Below are 23,270 nucleotides of genomic sequence, written 5' to 3'. Positions count from 1 at the left end.
ACTTTTGCTTTCTCTCTCTCTCTCTCTCTCTCTCTCTCTCTCTCTCTCTCTCTCTCTCTCTCTCTCTCTCTCTCTCTCTCTCTCTCTTGATTTGCATTTTATCAATTAGATTAATTGATTTTAATCAAATGTTCTTGTCATTCAAACGAAAAATTCTGACAAAAAATCCAAGGTTATGTTTAACAAGTCTACAACAAGATAAAAATCATCACAGCATTTTTTTCAGCAACAAATTCCATTTGAAACGCCTCGAAATTTATTTCTGCAAAAAAAAGGGTTTCAATGAAAAAGGAATTCGATTTTTTCCGGATATTATTTTTGACATACATTCAAACATCATCATCATGATTTTTATCCGGGATAATAATCGTTAACAAACAAAATGATTAGTAGCCAAAGAGAGAGAGAGAGAGAGAGAGAGAGAGAGAGAGAGAGAGAGAGAGAGAGAAAACTAATAATAACCATAATAATAAACGAAATTCTTTTCGAATGATTAGTTTTTTAATGTCATCAATAACAATGATGATTTGTTTTTCCAGATGAATGAATGAATGAATGATTTTCGTTGTTGTTGTTATTGGATGATATTCATCACATTAATTCAAATTTAATGATTTGTAAAGTAAATGTTTCGATTTGATTGAGAATTCTTGTAAATTGGCAAAACAAAAAAAATGCCATTACAATTCAATATATGTTTTCACACTTTCCCAACGAAAAAACAAAAAAATCTTTTGCTGATTTAAACAAAAACAAAAAAAAAAATCATGTAATCAATGAATGATTTACCTGAAAAAATATTGATATTACCTTTATGAATTAATTAATCAGGTAGACAAAAACAGAAACAAAATATGGAAAAAAATGAAACCGGGAAAAAACCATGAAAATTATTATTATAATTTACAAAGTGTTAATAAATGCAATAATTGCCAATAATAATAATAATCCATTTAACATATTCATATTACACAAAAAAAAAACGAATTTGGCATTTACAACTAATAATATGCCGATAGGAAGATGTATAATATTAATGATTTTTCATCTCTCCACCACCACCACCACCACTATTTGTCTCCCCTTTGCTTTATTGCCAACTGCAAAAAAAAAAATTATCTTTGTTTTGCTTCTCGATTAGAATAGAAGCGACAAAAATATTTTGGAAAAGCCTAAAGCATTTGGAATATATTATTCTCTCTCTCACTCTGATATTGGTTTGATATGTGTGTGTGTGCAAAATTCTGTTTGTTTGATAGCAGAATTTATCTTCTTCTTCTTTTTTTTTATTCGTTTTGTTTAAACATTCATAAAATTCTTTGCCAATTTTCGATAATCAGTTTATATGAATTTTTTTTTCTTTTTTCATTGTTGCTGAATGTTTTATTGATAAATGAAAATGGATAAATGAAAAAAAAATACATTTACATTTCCAATTCAATTTATTCTCATTGTATTATGCCAGGAATAGGAACCTGATGATTGAAATTTTCATTGAAAAAAAGTTTCACTTTTCAATTGCCAATTGTAATTTATTCGGTATTATTTTCGTATATAATTCCGGTTTTGAATTCTTTTTTCCATCAGGTTTCTATCACCTTGGAATTAATTCTTTGTTTGCAGGTATTTTTCAAATCAAATCCAAAATCAAAATCAAAGATTTTTTCATTCATGTTCTTTCTGTTTCGAAATCAAAAATCATTGGACCAGAAGAATATTCTGGTTCTTCTAACGAAATTTTTTTTGTTCAACAGAAACTTCTCTTCAAATAATGAAAAAAAATTCCCATCATTAATTATCAATCGATCAAATCAATTATTATTTATAAAATTATAAACATTTTTTACAATAATAATAAATTACTTTTATGTTTCTCTTTTCTCTTCTCATTATTTGTTTATCAAAATTTTTATCAAAAAAAAAAAATCAAATAAATTTTGCCGGGTAATCAATTTTTCTGCTGTTGCTGTTGTCGACAATCATCAATATTTCAAGTTTGTAGTTTTTTTCGGTCTATAAGTAGCGAACAGAAACCAAGGAAACCGATAAATAAAAATGAAATTTAATATATTTTGACTCCCCCCTTCGCCAAAGAAAAAAACCCCCGATGCTATTTATATTAAGCAAGTCGAAATAGTCGAATCCATTCCATAATGAAAATTTTGGATGAATAGTTTCGAAAGAAATATGGTGAAGAAGAAAAAAAACCCAAAAACATCCATTCTGTTTTAATTTTCAATCAATATTATTAATCATTATCGCTAAACATTATCAGTGAAATTACCTTGTTTCAAAGAAGAATATTCTTGATGTGCTTGATTTGTTTGTTTGCTTATTACATGCCTAACCAGGTTCATTTTTTTCTTTCAAACGAATGATTTACATTAATGGATTTTCTTGCTTTAATTTTTGTTTTCCAGCAAAAAAAAAAAAACAAAATTGCAATTTATCATCTTCTTCATCATCAACTTTCGTAATCATGTTATTACATGATTTGAAAATATAATAATAAATTACATTACTTATGAGTAAATGCTCACTAGGAAAAAAAATATACCAAAAAAAAAAAAAAAAAAAAAATCCAAAAAGAAATCTACATCCAGTAATAATCTTGCCATAAACTAAAGATGATAAAGTAAAATGATGTTCAGGAAATTATGATAATCCTGAGCTAAAAAAACTGTCAACTCTCTCTGTGTGTGTATTTCTCTATCTGTATCTATATTTCTCTATCTGAATTCGTTTGTTTCGTTCGGTTTTTCCATTAGCTTCTGTTTCTTTCTCAAGAATCGTGTATTCAATATATCATCATTGAATGAATTTCAAACAAAAAAAAAATGTTTTGGAAAAAACAAATCAGTCATATGATTTCTTTCAATAAACAAACAAACAAAAAAGTTTTTTTTTCACTTTTTCATTCAAATTATAGATAGACAACAAGGGTAAAATCATTCAATATTATTATTATTGTATTGCAGATGTTTATTAGTATTTCCAATGAATACAAAGGATTCTCTCTCTCTCTCTCTCTCTCTCTCTCTCTCTCTCTCTCTCTCTCTCTCTCTCTCTCTCTCTCTCTCTCTCTCTCTCTCTCTCTCTCTCTCTCTCTCTCTCTCTCTCTCTCTCTCTCTCTCTCTCTCTGTGTTCTCTGGATTCATTTGAAATCAAACCATTGTAGCTTTTGTATATGAATAGAATTAAATTCTCTCTGTCGCTCTCTCCCTGGCTCTCCGTTATATTTTGCAAATTTAAATGGAAATAATCATTATAAAAATTGTAAAATGACCTAATGAGAATTAACTAGAATCCTGATGAAATCTTGATGATGAAATTTGCAAATGAAATTCGGCCAAACAAACAAACATTTTTTTTTACGTTTTTTTTTGTTTGTTTTTTGTTTCAATGTCATCAATGACGACAATTCATCATTCATCAATTTATCATTGAAACTTTTAGAGATTCACTTTTTTTTGAAAAAAAATATCGAGAATCTTCTTCTTTTTCCAAAAAAAAAAACTGACACATTCAATATCATAATCATCATCATCATCGAAATTGATTGAATTTTGATTTTATTGACATGTAATTCTTTCATTCTGAATTCTGAATTCTTTCATTTTGATTTGTCTACCTTACACACACACACACACATGCACAGAATATCAAATTTCAAAGAATCCTCAAAGAAGAATCCTCAAAGAAGAATCCTTAGAAAAAACCAATATAATAACATCAAAGAAGAAAGAATTTGTTTATTAAAACTTTTTTCGTTTAGTTTGTTTGTTTCGGAACAAGAATCATTGAATCATTTTATTCTCTCTCTCTCTCTCTCTCTCTCTCTCTCTCTCTCTCTCTCTTCATAATTGACAAGCATTAAATTTCAAAAAAAAAGCTTAGGATGATCATTTGATGATGATGATTGAAAAAATGTTTATGTTTAATATCGATTTTAAGCAAAAAAAAAGAAATTGATCTTTTTTTTTTTGTTTCTTCTTCAATAATTGCAAATGAAACAAGAAACAAAATAAACCATCTAATCTTGAAGATCCTGGTGTCAATATTTGAAATCAAAAACAAAAATCGAAAATGTATGGATGATGAATGATTTTGGGGAAAAAAACGTCAAGAGATTTTTTTTTTGTTGCTGATGATAAAATTGATATTTACTTTTTTTCTGGTATTAGGCCTAGGAAAAAAACATGGAATTTCTAATAAATTTTTTCTCCTGTACTGATTAATTAATGACGTCATTGTTTGTGTGTTTTTCGAAAATAAAATTGAAAAAAAAACTAACAAGAACAACATTTAGTCAAAACAAACAAACTTTCATATCTAGAGAGAGAGAGAGAGAGATAATGATCATCATTATCAAAATCATCAAATACATCATACACACAGACATCTGTCAATTTGTTGTTGTTGTTTGGATAAATTATAGAGAAATTCATCATCAACAACATAATCTCTTAACTTAAGTAGGCAGGAAAAAACAACAACAACATAAATGAATGAAAACTATTTTTGGTTTTTTCTGCTAAAAAATACAAAAATCTCAAGTATCGTTGTGCTTCTGGTTTTTTTTTTTTTGAAATATTTCTGGTTTGATTAAATTGCTTGTTTGCTGGTTTTTTTCAACTTTATCGCTATTTTGAACAGCATTGATCGAGGAAAACAAACGAATCAATCAATCAATCAGGAAAACATTTTCAATCAATCCAGATTTGATTCGACAAAATTAATTTTACCTGTGATATTTTCTCTGAATCAAAAAAAGCATTAATCAAATGATTTCAATGGAATTTGAAATTCAATGAAATTTAATTTAATTTTTTTCAACAAAAAAAAGCGTTTTTTTCTGGTGAATATTGATTATTGAATTTAACCCTCCACCACCACCATTCCACCACCAGAAAAAAATGAGCTGGCGTCATTCAATTCAAGAAAATAATTCAATTATAACCACTAAGCAAAGAATTCCGGATGATAATAATAATAATGATTCAAAGGAATGTTTTCAAATATCACCACCATTGAAATCGTCGTCATTGAATGATCATTGTAAGAGCGAAGAAGAATTTATCACTGATTCTGATTCTGATTCTTGATTTTCATTTTTTTCCATTTTCAAAACAGATAAACAACGTCGACAACAATTATGTAAAAATATTTTCCGTCATTTTCCTGGTCGTGTACCGGTTATTGTTGAAAAATTGGATACAAATATTATGTTGTTGATGAATAAACAACAACAACAACAACAGAATTCAATACGAAAAATATTCAATTTTAATGGAAAAAAATTCGTCAATTCTTCATCATCGTTGATCAACAATGATAGAACAACAACAACAACAACAACGAATAGAAAAAAACGTTTTAAATTTCTCGTTCCATATGATTGCAGTGTTGGACAATTTCAATGGATATTACGAAATAAAATTGATTTAATAACAACATCATCATCATCATCGAATCGTGCAATATATTTGATTGTAAAACGTACATTACCACATGCATCGTAAGTATCCAAAAAAAAAAGTTTGAATATTCTGGAATGAAACAAAACAAAAAAATTCCCATTCATAATAGCTAATTATAAGTATTCTTTTTGACTGGATAGATTCTCATTATAAATGATTTTTTGTGTTTGTGTTTGTGTGTGAATTAATTATTTGTAAATAGTTTCAAGGCTCATTTCGTCATCTTTTTTTTTAATAATATGAAAAGAAAAAAACTTTTATCAATCCACCAAACAACAAAACAGAAAAAGTTTACATTTGAATATTTTTCATTTTATAAAAACAATATGCAATATCTTTTAGTAATATATTTACTTTTTGGTCGATATTCTTTACTGTTGTTTTAATTCATTCATTAATTATATTGGTTTTTTCTCTTTCTGTTTCTTTTTTTCTCTTTCTGATTTACATATAATAGATGTTTGATTGGAGAATTATATCGTCAATATCAAGATAATGATGGCTATCTATATATTCATTATAGTGATGAAAATACATTTGGATCATCATTATCATTATCACCATCTTCACCATTGCCATCCTCATTACCATCCTCATTATCGACAATTGATTTTCATCAAATATAAAGCAATATTATCGAAATGATCAACAAAATCAATCAAAACGGTGATGATATTTGGTTTGTTTCATTCATATATTCATTTTATATTGTTTTTTAATATGTGTGTTTGTTTGTAAAGTTTTATTCAATTACTTTTTTTTATCATTATTGTTATTGATTCTGTTACAAAATAGATCAACAACAACAACCACAAGTAATTTATCAATTTCCGGGGAATATATATCCGATGGTTATTTACCGAAAACTGTCGAAAGAAATCAAAAAATTGTTATTAATGTAATGGGTTTGTTATTAAACATTGAGCCGCAGATCAAGATTATCAAAAACAAAATTTATTTAAAATATTTAAACATTACAAAATTAAAATTTTTTTAAATAAAAAACAGCGGGTTAAACGGGTTAATTTTTAATTTCAGGTTAAATCAAACATTTAACGAACGACGAATAAACATAACAAACATTAATAAACCAATAATTATTGTCATAAATATTGTTGATGTTAATGATGAACGAAGTGATTTGGTTTGATTTTTTTCCGTATAAATTTTATTTGTTTCCAATGCAGCTTGTATTCTATCGATAGCATTAATTTGTGCATCTCTTGCATCTTTCCATTTATTTGGTCCAATTAAACGATATTGATATGCAACAGATGGTTCCATTAATAATGTTTTAAATAATTTTGGATCAGTAAATAAATATTTCCAAACGGTTGGCATACAACCAACTTCATTTGCTAATTCATCCATAAATGGTGTAAATTCTACTTGAATTGTATGACGACTACTACCATAATATCGTTGACGCATTTCATTTAATCTACGATCAATATCAGTATTCATAATTGTTTTTGATGGTAGTTGTTTTCTACCCAGCATTAGCTGTGCAAACCAACGTGCTTGTAATTCAGCAATCGGAAATATTGGTCCAATCGGTTGTATTAGACCAATAAATGCCAATGTATGTGCTGGTTTAATTGTCGGTATGAATTGAAATTTATAAAGTCTTACGGCATTATCAATTACAGGTAATATTTCTTGTGAAAGAAATGGATAATCAAAACGATAACCAGTACCCAATATAACTGCATCACATTTTGTAACTTCTTTTTCACCTTTATAAATTACATTTAATAAAAATTGAAAATTGTAATTGTAAATCTAGATAAAAATAGAAATTTACCTTGAAATATGATACCATCTTCTGTAAAACGTTCAATATCAGATTTAATAACAACAACACCTGATAATATACGATTAGGTAATGCATCATTGATTGTAATATGTTGTGATAATGCACGATGTTTAGGTTTAATTTGATATAAATCATGATCAAAATTTTCATTCAAATGTTTTTCATAATGACTACATTTCCAACTAAATGGTAAAGCCGATGTAACATATGTTACCCAACGTCGTAAAAATTCAGCATCACCGGGAATACCATTTTTACCGACACGTCGAGTAATCCAAGCTCCTCTTCTGGTCGATAGATAAAGCTAATTTTGATTTTAAAAAAATGTTTTAAAAGAATTTTGTTTCTCAAATAATCAATTTACAAACCTGTTTGGTTACTGTTGCCAATTCAACTGATGCATCCAATGATGAATTACCAATACCAACAACAACAACAATTTTATCTTCAAATCCTTTTGAATGTTTTAATGAATGTGTATGTGTAATAGTACCTTTAAATTTTTCTTGTCCAGGAAATTTTGCATAATATGGTTTACTATGATGACCAATACAAACCATAACACCATCAAATATTTCTGTTTTTTGTTCATTTTTATCTAAATTTTTATATGTTACTTTCCAACGACCAGTACGATCAAAATTATCGGCCATTTCTAATGAAAGTATTTCATGACGAAAACGTACATATTTTTTAAATCCAAATACTTCACCATATGAATCAAAATAAGCACACTAATTATTGAATTGAATTAATTAAAGAAATTTTACAAATATTACAAATTAATTACAAATTTTACTAACCAATTTACTATTATGCATATAATTAGATAATTTAGTTGGTGGTGGATAATCAGAAAATGCTGAAATTTCTTTACTTGTATTAATAACAGTTGATTTCATAACCGATGCAATACCATCTTCATCAAGATTTTCTTGATAACGCCAAAGGCCACATGTATAATCAGTTTTTTCAAATACAATTGGTTCAAAATTTTGTTCAACACATGCTTTGGCCGATGTTATGCCACAAACACCAGCACCAATAATTGCAATTCGTTTGGTCATTTTTTCTGTTTTGTTTGAATTTTGAAAATTTGAATCAAACGAATGAATGGAAGAACAGTTGGTGAAATTTAAATCACATGTCAATTATTCTCCCAACTTAAATATGACTGAAAAAAATTTGGGTGCATATCATTTATCGAAGCAAAAATCAAAAGATTGTCATTGAAATCGAATACAATCTATCATTGCCATCCATCGATTAGCTAAATCATCGATAATCAAATGTCGTGTCCATGTTTTTCCAAGGAAAAAATTATATGAATGCATTTCCATTGAGCAAAAAAAAAATCAAAAAACCAAAACTCATCATTCATTGAATAATAAAAGGCAAAATGTGTGTGTTAACACCGCATGTATATGTGTGTTGGCTTGTGTTATCCACATATTTATGCCAGAACAAAAACACAAAGTAAATGTTAATGTTGTAAATATTATTTACGACAAACAAACGAGTATAGGATGTACGCTAATTGGGTACATAATTTCATTAATTTTTTTTCATTTGAAAACAATATCAATTTGACAGATAAACAATCAAACAAGCAAACAGAAAATAAAAAATTCGACCAATGAACAATTTGTACAGGGTTCATCAAATCGATAAATATCGATAAATATCGATATTGGATATTGGAAATTTGATATCAGAAAGAAAATCGATGATGAAGATATGATAGACCCAAATACGCAAAAAAATTTCGACGTTTCATATATGACAACCGAAACAATGTCAAAACTCAATTGTAGTTTTGATAAATTGAAAAAAATGTTTGTAAATAAATTTTATTGGTTATTTATATTTTAATTAAATTAGATTAAAAGAGAAAGAAAAAATCTACAATTTTTTTAATTTATAAATTGAATGAGATCTTTTTTTTTTTGATAAGCCTCCTACATGCAATAATAATAAATACTTTGTAATTTAATGATGATTTTTTTTGAAATTTCAGTCAATAAATTATAATGCTAAAGATCATTATCAATGAATTTTTTGTTTCTGTTTTTGTTTTTGGCAAGCTCAATCACATGATGATCATTTCTTCTGTTGTTCCATCAATATATTATATATGGGAAAAAACAGGTTTCAATCGATTTTTTTTTTTGGTTTTGTTTTGCGCCACAACCATTCGTTTACGTTTGTGTAAGGCATGATGTTAGTTTTGTTTTGTTTTGTGTTTTGAAATATAAATTGGAAGACTTAGTTTCAAACAACAAACGTGTAGAAAATGAATGAGAATAGTTAAGAAAGTAGAATAAGAATTTTGGAAATGTTTTTTTCTAATGAGCTTATTAGTTTGGAGATGCTTAAATTGAAAATGATATTTTTTTTTTAGTTTGAATTAAACATAATAATCATCGATTGGATCATTTGAATCATCATTCATAGGTAATGTATCATCATAATCAATATCATTTGGTGAATCATCAATCTGATTATCCAATTCATTCGGTATTATATTTACTGATTTTAATTGACTAGTTTTAGTAATTGGTAGATTGCTGCTGCTATTGATTGTTGAAAATTTGTTGTTCATTTTGGCCATTTTCGATGATCGTTTTAATTGTAATTGTGAATTTTTAATTAAATTTTGATAATAATTTTCAAAATTTTTATCATCATTTTTAATTGCAGCAAAACGTTGACGAAATAATTGTTTAGCATATGTATAAAGTTTCATATCAAGATGATTTAAATCACGAATTTTTTCTATTGTTGATTGACTTAATAAAGTCAATACTTCATGGCTATGTGTTTGATTAAATTGTATGAATGATCGACGAAATTTTAAACGAAATATTTTCTCAAACATATATTGTGTTGCTAATTGTTCTTCACAAAGACCAAACATAGCCATTTGTCGAAGATTTTGTTTAGCACTGAATAACATAATTGAATCTCTTTCTTCACGTGTCATAAATGAACGATTATAACAACCGACTAGATTAAGATCGGCCAACATTCTTGTTTGACGATTGAATGCAAGATTATGTGGACAATTCATAAATTCTTCCAATGAAACATTACGCCAATTGGTACCATGAAAACAACGTGGAATTTCTTTACTGGTAGGTAATCGTCCATCACACCAATGTCGAGATGTTTTCCATGTTGCACCACGTTGAACATGTTTAAATTCGGATAAAAATCTCGAAATTGGATCGCGTAATAATGTCATGAAATAGAAATTTCGTTTCGTACTAATTCGATCTGTTTGATATTCTAATTGATTCAAGATTCTATCAACACAATTTGTTAGTTCCTAAACAATGAAAAATAGAAATAAGAAAAGTGATTCAAATTTTGGTTTCAATTAAATTTACTGTATAATCAGCATGTAGACCACATTTCCAACCAATAGAATAACGAGAAAATAGCCAATATTTATTCGATGTTCCCGGTCGAAAACAACGACATTTTTTCTTTCGTTTTGAATCACATTTACATGGTTGTAGTAGGATCAAATCTCGTACTAGATGACGATCGAATGCTGATCCACCTGATTATCAATGATTTATTTCAATGAAAAAAAAACATTATCATAAATCATTTTGGAAAATAACATACCGGTTTTTTGCATATGTAAAAATACCAAAACATCATTCTTCGACGAATCAATCTGAAACATTATTTGGCTTGAATTTGGATGTTGAAAAATTTCATCAAAACTAGTCATAAGAATTTTGGCAGCTTTAAAACGAACAAAATCTTCATAATCATAACCAAATTTATGTAATAAAATTCGATCAATATTTAAATGTTCGATCAATTTTTGATCATTTGAATATCGTTGATTATATGATGGTGGTATAAAATAATTATTCGAAATTAATCGAACATCATTATTATCAGATGAATCGGATATAGATTTTTTCATATAACAAATACTATCAGGAAAATAAAAACTGATAGTTATTATAGAAATTATGGCCAATAATGTTGAAATCATTAGAAATCGTTTAAAATTATATTTTCGAAATGATTTTCTAGCCAATAATAATGATGATGATGATGGCCTTTTTTCATAATGACGATTACGACCAAAATAAATGCCTAAATTATTAGACATTTTTTTTGTCATTGGGATTTATTGTTGTAGGTGTATTCAAACATTAATAATTATGGTGAAATTTGATGATAATAATCTTTGATTATTGATATGCTTCTTAATAACATGGTTATTATCATTCGATGACATTGCTGCAAACGTTTTTATCGAATAATTTCAATGCAAAAAAAAAAAATAAGTTCAATATTCAATTTGATAATCATTTCATGATTCGATCGCATTTTGTTGTTGTGTTAGAAAATTTTAAGAAATCAAAAATAATCTTAGAAGAAAAAAAAAGAAACCAAAAAAAGCTTGAAACCAAAACCAAAATCAATCACAAAAAGAAACGAAACAAATCAATCCAAAATGTTTTGGATCGATCACTGTTCCAATTTGAGTCATTTTTTTTTTTTTGACCACCAAATTGGATCAAAATAGTAAAAGATATTTGTGTTAAAACAGTATTTAAAAAAACAAACTCAATTCGAATCCGATAGATGGCCATATAGTAAATAGAGTGATTTTTATTTTTGAAAAAACAATAAATGAAAACAACGAAAAGACCAAAGACTTTAAATTACCGGCGTAACATTTAATCCAGAAAAAATTAATTAATTCGGTTACATTTTTTTTTGTTTCAAAACAATATCAAGATCAAATGTTCAACAAGGTATTTTTGGTGTCTGTGTATCTAATGCACAATCTTTGTGTGTGTGTGTGTGTGTTGATGTATCAAGGCTGTTTTCAAAGAATTTTGAATTCCAACAATTTTCAAAAAAAAAAAAAAAAAAAAAACAAAATAACAAGAAAAACAAATGAAAAATTCAACTAAGTGTTACTAAAACTTCAAGATAATATGTCCAATAAATAATATTTAAAACAATAAATGATATTGGAAATATATAACGTGATATATAATCAACAGTATATGCACGTTTATGTTTAGTTTGTAAAAGATATTGTTTATTATTATAATTATTGTTGTTGTTGTTGTTATTGTTGTTATTGAAATTATCATAACCATCACCATCTTCATAATTCCTATTTACACCTGTTGTTGTTGTTTGTTGAAATGGTGGCAAACGCCAACTACGATAACAAAAATTTTGATCATCATAAATGGATGGTGTTGGAAATGCATATATAAATGATTGTTTTCGATCATTTGTTTGTTGTTGTTGTTGCCGTCTTTGACGACAATTTTTCATCGGATTATCTGAATCAAGAAATACATCTTCTTCTTCTTCATCATCATCATCTTCATTCATCGTACATTTCATCGATTCATTGATTTTATTTTCATTATTAAATATTGTACAACAACGATGACGAAGAATCGTTGATGAAGATGGTTGTCTAATGGAAGATTTATTATTTACCTGATTATGATTATAATTTGAATCAGAAATAGTTTGATTAAATTCTAGATTATCTAATCTAGTTAAACTACGACAACGAACTGGATGATGATGATGATGATAATGTTGATTAAATGTAGTAGTAGTAGCAGTTGAAATATGATTGGGCACTTTATTTTGATGATTATGATCATTATTATTATTATGAAACATCATTGTACTAGCATCATGCATTTTTGGTTGTATTTTAGTTTGTTTTGAATCAATCATATGATTAGTTTTGGTGGTAGTTGATGGTTGTGGTTGGGGTTGTTGGGGTTGTTGTTGTTGTTGATAAGCAGTTGGTGCAATACCAATCCAACCATTTAATAATTCATCAGCCATTAAAATATTGACCAATGCATATTCCATTAATGATGCAAATACAAATACAGTACATGATGACATAAATATATCAATTGCTTTTATATATGATACTGGTGGTAATGATTTTTGTGATTGTGCATGTTGTGTTGATAATGTTAATAATGATGTTACACATAATGTTACACGAGCTGGTACTGCTTCCGGTTTTATCCAAAATGATATCCATGACATTATTACAATCAAACATGTTGGTATATATGTATGAAATATATAATAACCTAATGAATGATAAGGTAGAAATAGGCGAGAAAACAAAATTTCTTTTTTTAATAAATCATTTCAAAGGAAATAAAATTTTCAGGAACTTTTTTTTTCGTCGTCCAATCGTTGAAACTAAGTTCCGACAAAATTTCTTTTTCTTTTTACTCATAAACATCATTATAAAATTATTATCAGCATCATTTCACTTCTCGTTTTTTTCAACGTTTTTAATCATCATTAAACTTAATGAAGAGCGAAAAAGAAAATTTTCTTCATTTTCTTTCTTAATCAAATTTAATGTTTCGCATGAGAAAAATGAAGAGCAAATATTTAAGCTGTTTTTCTTTGGAAAATTATTTGGGAAAGAAAAAACTTGTAATTTCATTCAGAAACAAATAAAGTGAAAACAAGAATTTTCTTTTCCCTGTTTTTCTTTTTAATTATCATTTTGAAAATTGTAAATTTATTTCAAGAAAAAAAAGTTAATGAAAAAAAAATTTACCAATTCGACGTTTTATGGTGAATACAACCTGAACACAGGCAAAAGTTCCTGCAGGAAAATGAAAAATGAAAAGAAAGTTTTCCGGGAAAAAAATTTTAAAAAAGTTTTCCAATTGAAACAATTTGATCAAAATAATAAAATGAACAAACCAGATGAATAATCAGTTGTACAATAATCAATATCTTTATTAATTAAATCATGTTGTGGTAATTCAATATGTTCTTCAACAACTAATGGATCTGATTCTTCCCAATCAAAAACTAAATCTTTTGTTGTATATGATACTTAGTGAATGAATGAATGAATGAATGAATGGTGATGATTATGATGCGATAATGATGTGATGCGATTATGTAATGATTGAATATTTTAAAATGAGAAAACAGTAAGGAAAAGAGAAGAAGAAAAAATATTCAATCGTTATTCAATAAAAGATTAGACATGCTAAAATACTTACAGGATTCAATTTTCATTGTACAATTTTGTGTATCATGTGGATATGTTTGAAATTTCATTGCACATGATAATAATAATGTCAATCTATTTATTGTAAGGTAAAAATAGAAGGAATGAAAGAAAGGAAAGAAAATATGATATTTTTTTTTGTTCGGAATAGAATGGAATCACGGGAGAAATGAATGAAGAGAGAAAATTGAATAGGAAGAGAGAGAGAGGGAGAGAAAACCAGTTTCAAAAAAGAAGAATATTCTACCCTTTTCAAGGTGAGAATATTAATGTTAGAGATAATATTTGAAAATATGAAGAGAGAATGAGATGAAGAGATAAAGAGAGAGAGAGAGAGAGAGAGAGAGAGAGAGAGAGAGAGAGAGAGAGAGAGAGAGAGAGAGAGAGAGAGAGAGAGAGAGAGAGAGAGAAAATATAAAACGCATATCGATTCTATAGGGAAAAATATTGAATGAACGAAAAAATAAGGGAATTAAAATATTGATGAATGAAATATGCAACCAAGGGAACAAAAAAAAAGATGCAAAATAGAATTCAATCAATGAATGATAATGTCAAATTTTTTTCAATCTCTCTCTCTCTCTCTCTCTCTCCATTCATTTTTTCAATAGAATCTCGTTTTTCTCTCGCACAAGTCAATGATGATGATGAAAAATATGGAAAACAAAAATCAAATATGATTTTTTCCTTGGTAAATATTATCCAAAAAAAATGATTTGAATCGTTTTGGGAATATTTTTATGTATTTATTTACTTACTTGACCATATACAGAATAGTATTATCCGAATAAAGCCTGTTTGTGTTTGTTTTGGTAGATTGAATTATAAAAAAAAACATCAAAAGTAAGTGGAATTGAATGGGAAAAAAATCGAAATTGATTGAACATGTTTCAATCATAAAATTTCATTCAATTATTGATTAACCACAATATATTCAATATTTGGTTAATTGTTACTAAAAACAAAAAAACTAAACTACCAAATATACTTACCAAATATAATGATTAGGAATGGTCATTTCTTGAAAGGTCACTTCTTTTGCATTCTACAATATATGTATGGAGGGAGAAAAACACAGAGAAATCGACAGAAAAAAATTGATTTGTTTCGGTTTTGCTGTTGATGATGAAAAGTTTACCTTAAAAAATGAATCTGGTCTCCATATTTTATCAATAAATGTTAATGGTAATAAACGATATGGACCACGTGGATCATTACTTGTATTAACATTGAAAACAATATCATCCGGTATTATTAAACGATTGTCTTTCCATGATTGTGACATAAATATATCGGCAACATAAGTCTAATTTAAGTGATTTTGATCAATATTTATCAATCAAGATGAAAATCAGACAGAAAAAAAAAAATCTTACCATTGAACCTTCATCAATAGAATCCAGGCCAAGTACCCAAACATGAAAACGAACTTTTGTTGGTTGTCCTATGGTATAAGTCATTTTTATTCAACAAAAAAAAAAAAAATAAATAAAATATTGATATTATTAGGATTTTGATATTTTAAGTAAACCGCCACCACCACCACCATCATCATAAGATGCTTTACAAACAAACAAACAAAACAAAAATATCAAGGAGATTATTATTCTCAAAGATTTTGGGCATTTTTCTTCACACATACACAACACACAAACAACACATTCATGACTTATCTATCAATAACTACTACTATACAGAAGTAGAAATATGATAAACATTTTTTTTTTTGATTGAGATTTATTCTGGAAAACACACTTAATATATCATCATCATAAAAGTATGATGATGATGATTTTTAATGGAAAATAAAGAAGAAAACAAAAACCAAAGAGAGAGAGAGAGAGAGAGAGAGAGAGAGAGAGAGAGCTAAAAGGCTTATCGATCAGGATTCTTATTTTTTGGTTATCTCATTGGCAGCAACCAGAATATCAATCTTTTGATTTTTAAGATCTTTATTTTTTTTTTTTGGTCGAGGAGGAAATTTTTCATTCCACAAAACAAAACTTGAATTTAAATAATTTTTTTTTCAATGCAAAATGATGCTGACTATAAATAAAAAAAAAATTCAAATATCATTTTCAATTAGGAAATATTTTCCTTCTGGTTTTCTGGTTTCAATTCTCGATATATTTTATCGAGAAAACATCAATTTCAATAATAATAACGATAATGAAGATCAAGAATCGAAATACCGGAATCATGAGAAAAAAAATTCTGTGGCCCTTCATTGTAATTAACTTCGTCAATTTTGTTTGGCCTCTCTCTCTCTCTCTCTCTCTCTCTCTCTCTCTTCGGCCGATTGATCACCATCATCATCATCGTTTTCGAAGAACTATCATTTCATGCAACAACAACAACAAGCAAAAAAAACATGAACAACGTTGTAATTTAATCGCATATGAAAAAACAAGAATATTGTTTCCCCAGATGGTTTTTTCTTCAATACCCGAAATATCGTCCAAAAACAAGCGTCAAAAACTATATGAACATGTTTATTTTGGTTAGCTAGAATTTTCAGTTCATTTTTTCAGTTCAGTTTCAGTTCTTTAGTTTCAAATTCATCCAGAAAAAAAAATTATTTGAAAAAAATAAAACTACAGTACGGATCATTACATCAGCAGAATTTTTTTGTTCAGTTTGCCCATTTTTTTCATTGGTTTAATCATTTGAATGATTATAGAGAATATTCTTTATTTATTTTCTTTTTGTTTGGTTGTTTGCTTGGTTGCCGTCCATTGAACAAGCAATTTTTTTTCAGAGTTTTTTTTGCTTACCATTTTGTTTAGGTGGCATTAGTTTATCATAACCTAAAGGTACAAATGAATCAACATTGAAATTTAAATTCATTTTTACTGGACTTTTGTCCGTTTTATCATCATTTTTGTTGTTATTTTGTTGTTGTTGTTGTTGTTGTTGTTGTTGTTGTTGTTTTATCGATTCAATCATTTTTTTTGGTTGAATAATATTCAATATTGAATTTGTTGTTGTTGTTTCGGTTGTTGTCGATCCAATTATTGTTGTTGTTGTTGTTTCGGTTTCGGTTTCCGTTATTGATCCATCAATCAATAGATTATTTGGATTAAATTGATGCGTTTGATGTCGATGATGATGATGTTCGCGCTGTTGTTGTTGTTGTTGCTGCTGCTGCTGTTCTTTGATGATATTTTTCAGAATAATTTCTTGACTAAGATAATTTGCTTCCAATCAATCTGTCAGTGTAGGATATTTGAAATTTTGTTAGAAAAAAATGGATTAAAAGTTTGAAATATTTTGTGCTACCAGAAATAAAAAAACAAACCGAAAAAATTTGCAAGATAACAATGGCCCTAAACAAACGACAATAAACATCCAGATAAAAAATGATGTCTGGAATGAGCGAAATGATGCGGATGTGTAGGAAGAAGAAGATGTTCGATGAACAATGTTTACATTGTTTTTGGAAAACTTTTTACAAAATAATGCTGATGTTGATGAAACAATGACAAAATTATTCAGAAAATTTTGTTGTTGTTGTTTTTCATCGTCGTCGTCGTCGTTATTAATTTGATTTATTCGTATCGATCGATCATCATCATCATCATCATCATCATATCGATTACAAGTCGTATCGTTACAAATGATTAATAGTTTCATTATTAATATCCTTATTATTAACGTTATTATTATCGTTATAGTTATCACAAACAAAATAATTCCAAGGCTTATAATTTTTTAAATTGTTGTAATTTTGATGATTATAATAAAAATGATGGCGATGATGACGTAATAAAACGATATTGATAAAAATTTTTAAATTTTTCTCGGTAATCATTATTATTATTGATGATCAATGATAATCATTAAAAAAAACATTACAATGAAATTCAAATGCTGTTGCCTTTAATTTGGTTGTTTTTGACCATTATCGATTCTGAATGTTTGAAAACAAAAAAACAGAGAAAAAACAGCAAAAATAAATTCATTTGGATCATCATTATGAATGGGATTGATGATTGAAACAAACAAGACGAATTTTTTGGTTTTAGTTTTTGAAAAATCCTTTCATTCGAATAATTTTTTTTTTTTTTTAATGAATTTTGGTTACTATTACTACTACCATTTCTTCGCTACTATTTTTTGTTTAACTACTACTACTACTATTTTTTTTTTGTTAACTATATATAATCTATTTAACTAATATTGTTTTCAAAAAAAAAAAAAAAAAAAATGTTACTATTGTTTTGAATTTTCAACAAAACAAAAAAAATCCAGTTTTGTTTTGCAAATTGCCAAGGAAAACAAATGATGATGATGACAATGACAATGACAATGATAAACAAAATGTTGCAAATAAAAATCCCAAAAAACAAAGAAACAATTCAGTAAAATGAATTGAAAGAATATCATAAAAGAAAATTACATGCTGATATTTTTTTTTTTGTTTGCTTGTTTTTCGGGTTTCTCTTGTTTTCAATTGGTTATTCTTATATCACAAGAAAACAAAGAAACCAACAAAGAAAACCAGAAAAAAATGATACAAAGTTAATTGGCCAGAAAAGAAATGATTATCAAACATTGTTTTTTGGGTTAGTTAATCGAAATAATCATTCGAAAACCCTTTTTTTCTCATTTTCCGACCAAATAATAAAAAACCACAAGATTTTTATTGTTATTATTCTTGTTGACATGATGATGTTAATCAACCATAAAATCCTGTAACATACACTGTGATTGAAGCAAAGATTGAAAGAAAGAAAAAACAATTCAAAATGACATGATGACATTTCAATTTTCATTTCTGGTCAATGATCAATTTCGAATCCCGGATTCGTTTGATTTTTTTCATTGTTTGATTCTTTCTTGTGAAATTCTTTTCCATCAAACAAATGATAATTATTATTCAATTTTGATGAAGAAGAAAAAAAAACTTTTTTTTAAAGAAAAGAAAGACAACACCGTTTGTAAATATTTAACTTTTTTGTTTGAATCAAAAAAAAAAAAAGAATGAAAAATATGCATTCTTCGTCCTACGACATTTCGACAATCGGATTTTATTTGAATGAAGCAAATAGGATCATCAACAACAGCAAAGTAACAAATTGACAAAAACCTTAAAGAAAGTAACAAAAAAAAGAAGTTATTTCCGAATTTTCTATTCAAATGTTTTGTACGTAAAAATAATACGTAGAAAACGACCAAATGAAAAAAAGGGAAGATTTTTCTTGTTTCTTTTTTTTTTTGGTTGAATGTGATGATTATATTTCTCGCAAGAGAAAGAAAAGAAAAGAAGAAAATGATAAGGTTTGAAATTTTGTATTTTGTATTTTTGTTTTGTCGTTCGGTTATTCTGTTCGGATATTATTCGGTTATTCAGTTGAAAAAAATGATAATAATAAAATTTACATTTCATATTTCGATTCGTAAATTATATATGTCTATTATTATTGTAAAAATAGACAAATTTTCAAAGGGAATATTCCATTTCTTCTTCTTCTTCTTCAGCTTTTTTCCTTCGAATGATAATGATTTCGTGATTATGATATTTTGCTTAGAAAAAAAATAAGGTGGTTCTGTTCTTATAATAAGGTCTTAATAAGAAAAGATGTTGTTGTTGTTGTTGGTGTTGTAACGATAACCAAAATATACTAATAATAATAATTTATAAATGATCAGAATTGAATATAGAATAGAAAAAACATTTTAAATATTTTAGTTTATCCAAAGGGAGAATTTTCTTTTTCTTTTTTTTTCCTGGTTGCAAATAAGCTTTACACCCAAAAAAAAATACATTCGTTTTTTTTTGTTTGTTCGTTTGATCTAATCATCATTATTATTATTATTTTATTGATGAAAGAATTTCCTATGTAAATTAGATGAATAAAAAGAGAGAGAGAAATGGATTAATTATCATCAACAATTAATTAATGTTAATTAATGAATGTTCTTGTTCGTTCTTCTTGTTTCTTTGACATTTTATTTTTAATAGAGAAGAAGAAAAATGTTAAATTCGAAAATTTTATGCAAAATTAACTCATAATTTTTGCATTTTTTTGCTAACTGTCATTACCAGTTTGGAAGAGAGAGAGAAAAAAAAATTCACAGATTCTTTTTCTTTGGTTTACCCATCATCGTTAATCGTTGTAAGCAGCAAAAACAAACAAACAACAATGTTGAGAATCTTTCAAGAAAATTTCCCAAAAAAAAAAAATTATCCACAATAAACAAACATCGACACACGGTATATTATCTCCGGAACAAACAACAACAACAACAACAACAACAAATTATACAATGTCAACAACAACAACAACAACTTTTTTAGCTTCCTCTGCTTTCAACTTTTCAGCAACAAAAAAAAAAACATTCAAAAAAGAAAATTTTACAAGATTTACATGTCAATTTGATTGAAAATAATCTTTCTTTTTCTCTTCAACAACAACAACAACAAAAACATGAAAAATACAATGTTGTTGTTGTGATAAGAAACAGAAATTTAGGAAAATATATTTCAAGATTCTCTCTCTCTCTCTCTCTCTCTCTCTCTCTCTCTCTCTCTCTCTCTTGATGTCAATAAAATGCAATGTATACATCTCATGTTGTTCACTGATTAAGATTACTTGATTAGATTTTCAATGTAAATTTTTTTTTTATTTTGAAAAAGATAATTTAAATTGATCTTCAAAACACACGCAAACATCAATCTGATTAATATGGATGATCCTTAAATTGCGATCGAAACATTTTCTTTCTTTCTTTCTTTTGTTTATATTCAAATAAACAAGAATTGTGATTTCCCGGGAATTTTTTTTTGCCCCATTTTCAAAAACAAAAAATGATGGAAAAATGCTTTTCCATTTATTTCGATTATACTTGTCCTGAACAGAATTTTCATTTTTTTCAAAAAAACGCTGAATGGAATGAATCAAATCAAATCAAAAACATCTGGTCATTTGAATCAGATGAAATACAACTGATGATAAAGTGGAAACAACAACACTACTAAAATCCATTTATCAAATATGAATGAGACACTTGTTGCAATGGATGATGAATGAAAAAGCAAACATAAAAGAAGTAGAAAAACAATAACAAAAACCAAAAACAAACAAACAAACAAACAAGAAAAAACATTAACCATATCAAATATTAATTTTGATTTTGTCACTGTTGTTTGTTTGTTGCAGATATCCATTAACTATTTTCTTCTTTCTTTCTTTTCTTTTCTTTTCTAATATTTCGACGGGCAGGAGGAGATAAAGTTCAAGTTTAACGATGAAGAAAAACAATAACATTATCATCGGTTTTTTTTTTGGTGTGTGTAAATATTCGGGATTTACGTAAATATTAAACCAATTCATTTGGGTTTGAATTCAAAAATACAAATGAAGAAAATGTGAAAAACATATTTGTCAATTAAATGAAATCAATCAATGATTTATTTCTCATTTATAGAGTCAAAGATTGAAAAAACCCATAGAATATATTTCAATTCCTCTGTAAAGAACCAATGAATTGAATAATTGATGAAATTGATTGTTGGTAAACACAACAAACACAACAGAATCGTTGTTGTTGTTGTTTTCACCCTCAAAAAATTGTTGTCAATTTTTCCGGTTTTTTTTTCTTTTTGATGATCATTTTTCCCTCTTCTGCACTATCTTTATCTAACACTTTGCCCCCCACTCACAAAACAGATAAAATTTCTAATGAAATTCTTAATTTATCATCATCATAGGTTTTTCTGGAGAAATTTCCCGGGAACCTATAAAAAAAAATCTAAATTCGAATCAAATCTCAACCAAAAAAAAAAAAAAAAAAAAAAAAATAGATAGATAGATTGATTCCAAGAATGAATGTCAAAAAAAAAAAAAATGAAAATGAAAATTATTTGAATCCAAAATCATGATTTTTGTTCGTTTTTTTTTCGTCTTCTGGATTCAAACATGTTATGAATTTCGATTTCATTTCAAAATTACAAAATATACACCGTGCACCGTTCACTCAAACACACATCTTTATACCCATGAGCCATTGGATTTTTGTCATTTTTTGTTTGGTGATTCTGTAAATGTAAAAAACAACAAAAAAAAACGAATTAGTTTTTTTATTCTTGGGGAAAGCATAATATCTCAAAGGGCAAAGGCATTTGTTTTCATATTTCATTTTGCTCACCATAAAACCATTTTTAAAATGAAAATTTTTGAAAAAAAAGTTTATTAAATTGAATGAATGGCCACACATGAGCTGTAAAAAGGAGAGAAACAAAATACCACAATCATCAACATCATCATTGGTCATCACTATAAATTTCATCAAACTTATTATTGACTGTGTGTGTGTAGGATGTGAAAGTTAACTTTCTCTCTTTGTCTCTATCACTATAATCATTTAATTTGTGATTTTTCCCGGAAAGTTTCTCGATAATGTTGTTGATGTTTTACACAAGTTGATCATTGATAAAATGCATTTGTTTATTTGCAAAGAAAAAAAAATTGTATTTTCTTATCTTGTTTTCGGTATGTGTGTGTGTGTGTGTAACTGATCTTGGTAGAAGGTGACAATGTGAAACACAATAGAAAAAAACATTACTTTGGCACGCAAAAAAAAACCAAAAACAGAATTTTTATCCAAATTTGTTTTATCCAGTTTGTTGTTGTTGTTGTTCAGACAGCCAAAAGTAAAGTTATAAACAAACAATATTGATCATGAAGAAAAATGTTTTTGTTTTTGTTTTTGTTGGAAAAAGTAAATTAGTTTTTGTTTTTCAGTTATCATCATCATTATCATTATCATTTTGGTCATGGAGAATATTGAAAATAAAGTGATGAAACGACGGAAACACAATCAAATAAATAATAAATGTATTTAATTTGACATAAAGCTCAAGTCAAGCAACAAACAACAAACAACAACAAAATCAGTGTTT

General features: G+C 27.2%; 4 protein-coding genes across 5 annotated transcripts; 1 reads left to right on the top strand and 3 right to left on the bottom strand.

The window, feature by feature from the left end:
- The first annotated feature begins 4,558 nt into the window (after positions 1-4,558).
- Positions 4,559-6,507, top strand: LOC113798552 (uncharacterized). 2 transcript variants are annotated; one of them, XR_012846832.1, is made up of 4 exons: positions 4,559-5,058; positions 5,134-5,518; positions 5,938-6,159; positions 6,276-6,498. XR_012846832.1 is itself a non-coding variant. In XM_027349112.2 (4 exons), the coding sequence occupies exons 1-3, from the start codon at positions 4,917-4,919 to the stop codon at positions 6,104-6,106; spliced, it is 696 nt and encodes a 231-aa protein (XP_027204913.2). In that variant the 5' UTR covers positions 4,559-4,916; the 3' UTR covers positions 6,107-6,146; positions 6,276-6,507. The 2 variants fall into 2 exon arrangements, 1 of the variants encoding a protein (XP_027204913.2); XM_027349112.2 differs by having other exon boundaries at positions 5,938-6,146; positions 6,276-6,507.
- LOC113798541 (flavin-containing monooxygenase 5-like) lies at positions 6,413-8,743 on the bottom strand. Its single transcript, XM_027349100.2, has 4 exons — positions 8,100-8,743; positions 7,665-8,030; positions 7,285-7,600; positions 6,413-7,216 (listed from the first exon to the last, which is right to left on the bottom strand). Exons 1-4 carry the CDS (start codon positions 8,361-8,363, stop codon positions 6,525-6,527), a joined length of 1,638 nt encoding a protein of 545 aa, XP_027204901.2. The 5' UTR covers positions 8,364-8,743; the 3' UTR covers positions 6,413-6,524.
- Positions 8,744-9,259: 516 nt separating this feature from the next.
- On the bottom strand, positions 9,260-11,770 carry Hs6st (heparan sulfate 6-O-sulfotransferase). Its single transcript, XM_027338350.2, has 3 exons — positions 10,930-11,770; positions 10,686-10,861; positions 9,260-10,624 (listed from the first exon to the last, which is right to left on the bottom strand). The coding sequence occupies exons 1-3, from the start codon at positions 11,441-11,443 to the stop codon at positions 9,704-9,706; spliced, it is 1,611 nt and encodes a 536-aa protein (XP_027194151.2). The 5' UTR covers positions 11,444-11,770; the 3' UTR covers positions 9,260-9,703.
- A 214-nt stretch (positions 11,771-11,984) lies between these two features.
- Positions 11,985-17,560, bottom strand: LOC113793942 (uncharacterized). The gene is made up of 9 exons (XM_075822963.1): positions 17,140-17,560; positions 15,742-15,809; positions 15,504-15,671; positions 15,358-15,410; positions 15,124-15,159; positions 14,358-14,440; positions 14,050-14,184; positions 13,901-13,948; positions 11,985-13,415 (listed from the first exon to the last, which is right to left on the bottom strand). The coding sequence occupies exons 1-9, from the start codon at positions 17,309-17,311 to the stop codon at positions 12,238-12,240; spliced, it is 1,941 nt and encodes a 646-aa protein (XP_075679078.1). The 5' UTR covers positions 17,312-17,560; the 3' UTR covers positions 11,985-12,237.
- Between the last annotated feature and the right edge of the window lie 5,710 nt (positions 17,561-23,270).

Source organism: Dermatophagoides pteronyssinus, unplaced genomic scaffold (assembly GCF_027571235.1).
Source record: "Dermatophagoides pteronyssinus isolate colony J.1.1.1.1 unplaced genomic scaffold, Derpt_VIB-CSIC_2022.12 sq0022, whole genome shotgun sequence".
NCBI classification, from domain to species: Eukaryota; Metazoa; Arthropoda; class Arachnida; order Sarcoptiformes; family Pyroglyphidae; genus Dermatophagoides; species Dermatophagoides pteronyssinus.
This window is presented reverse-complemented; position numbering and strand designations above follow the sequence as displayed.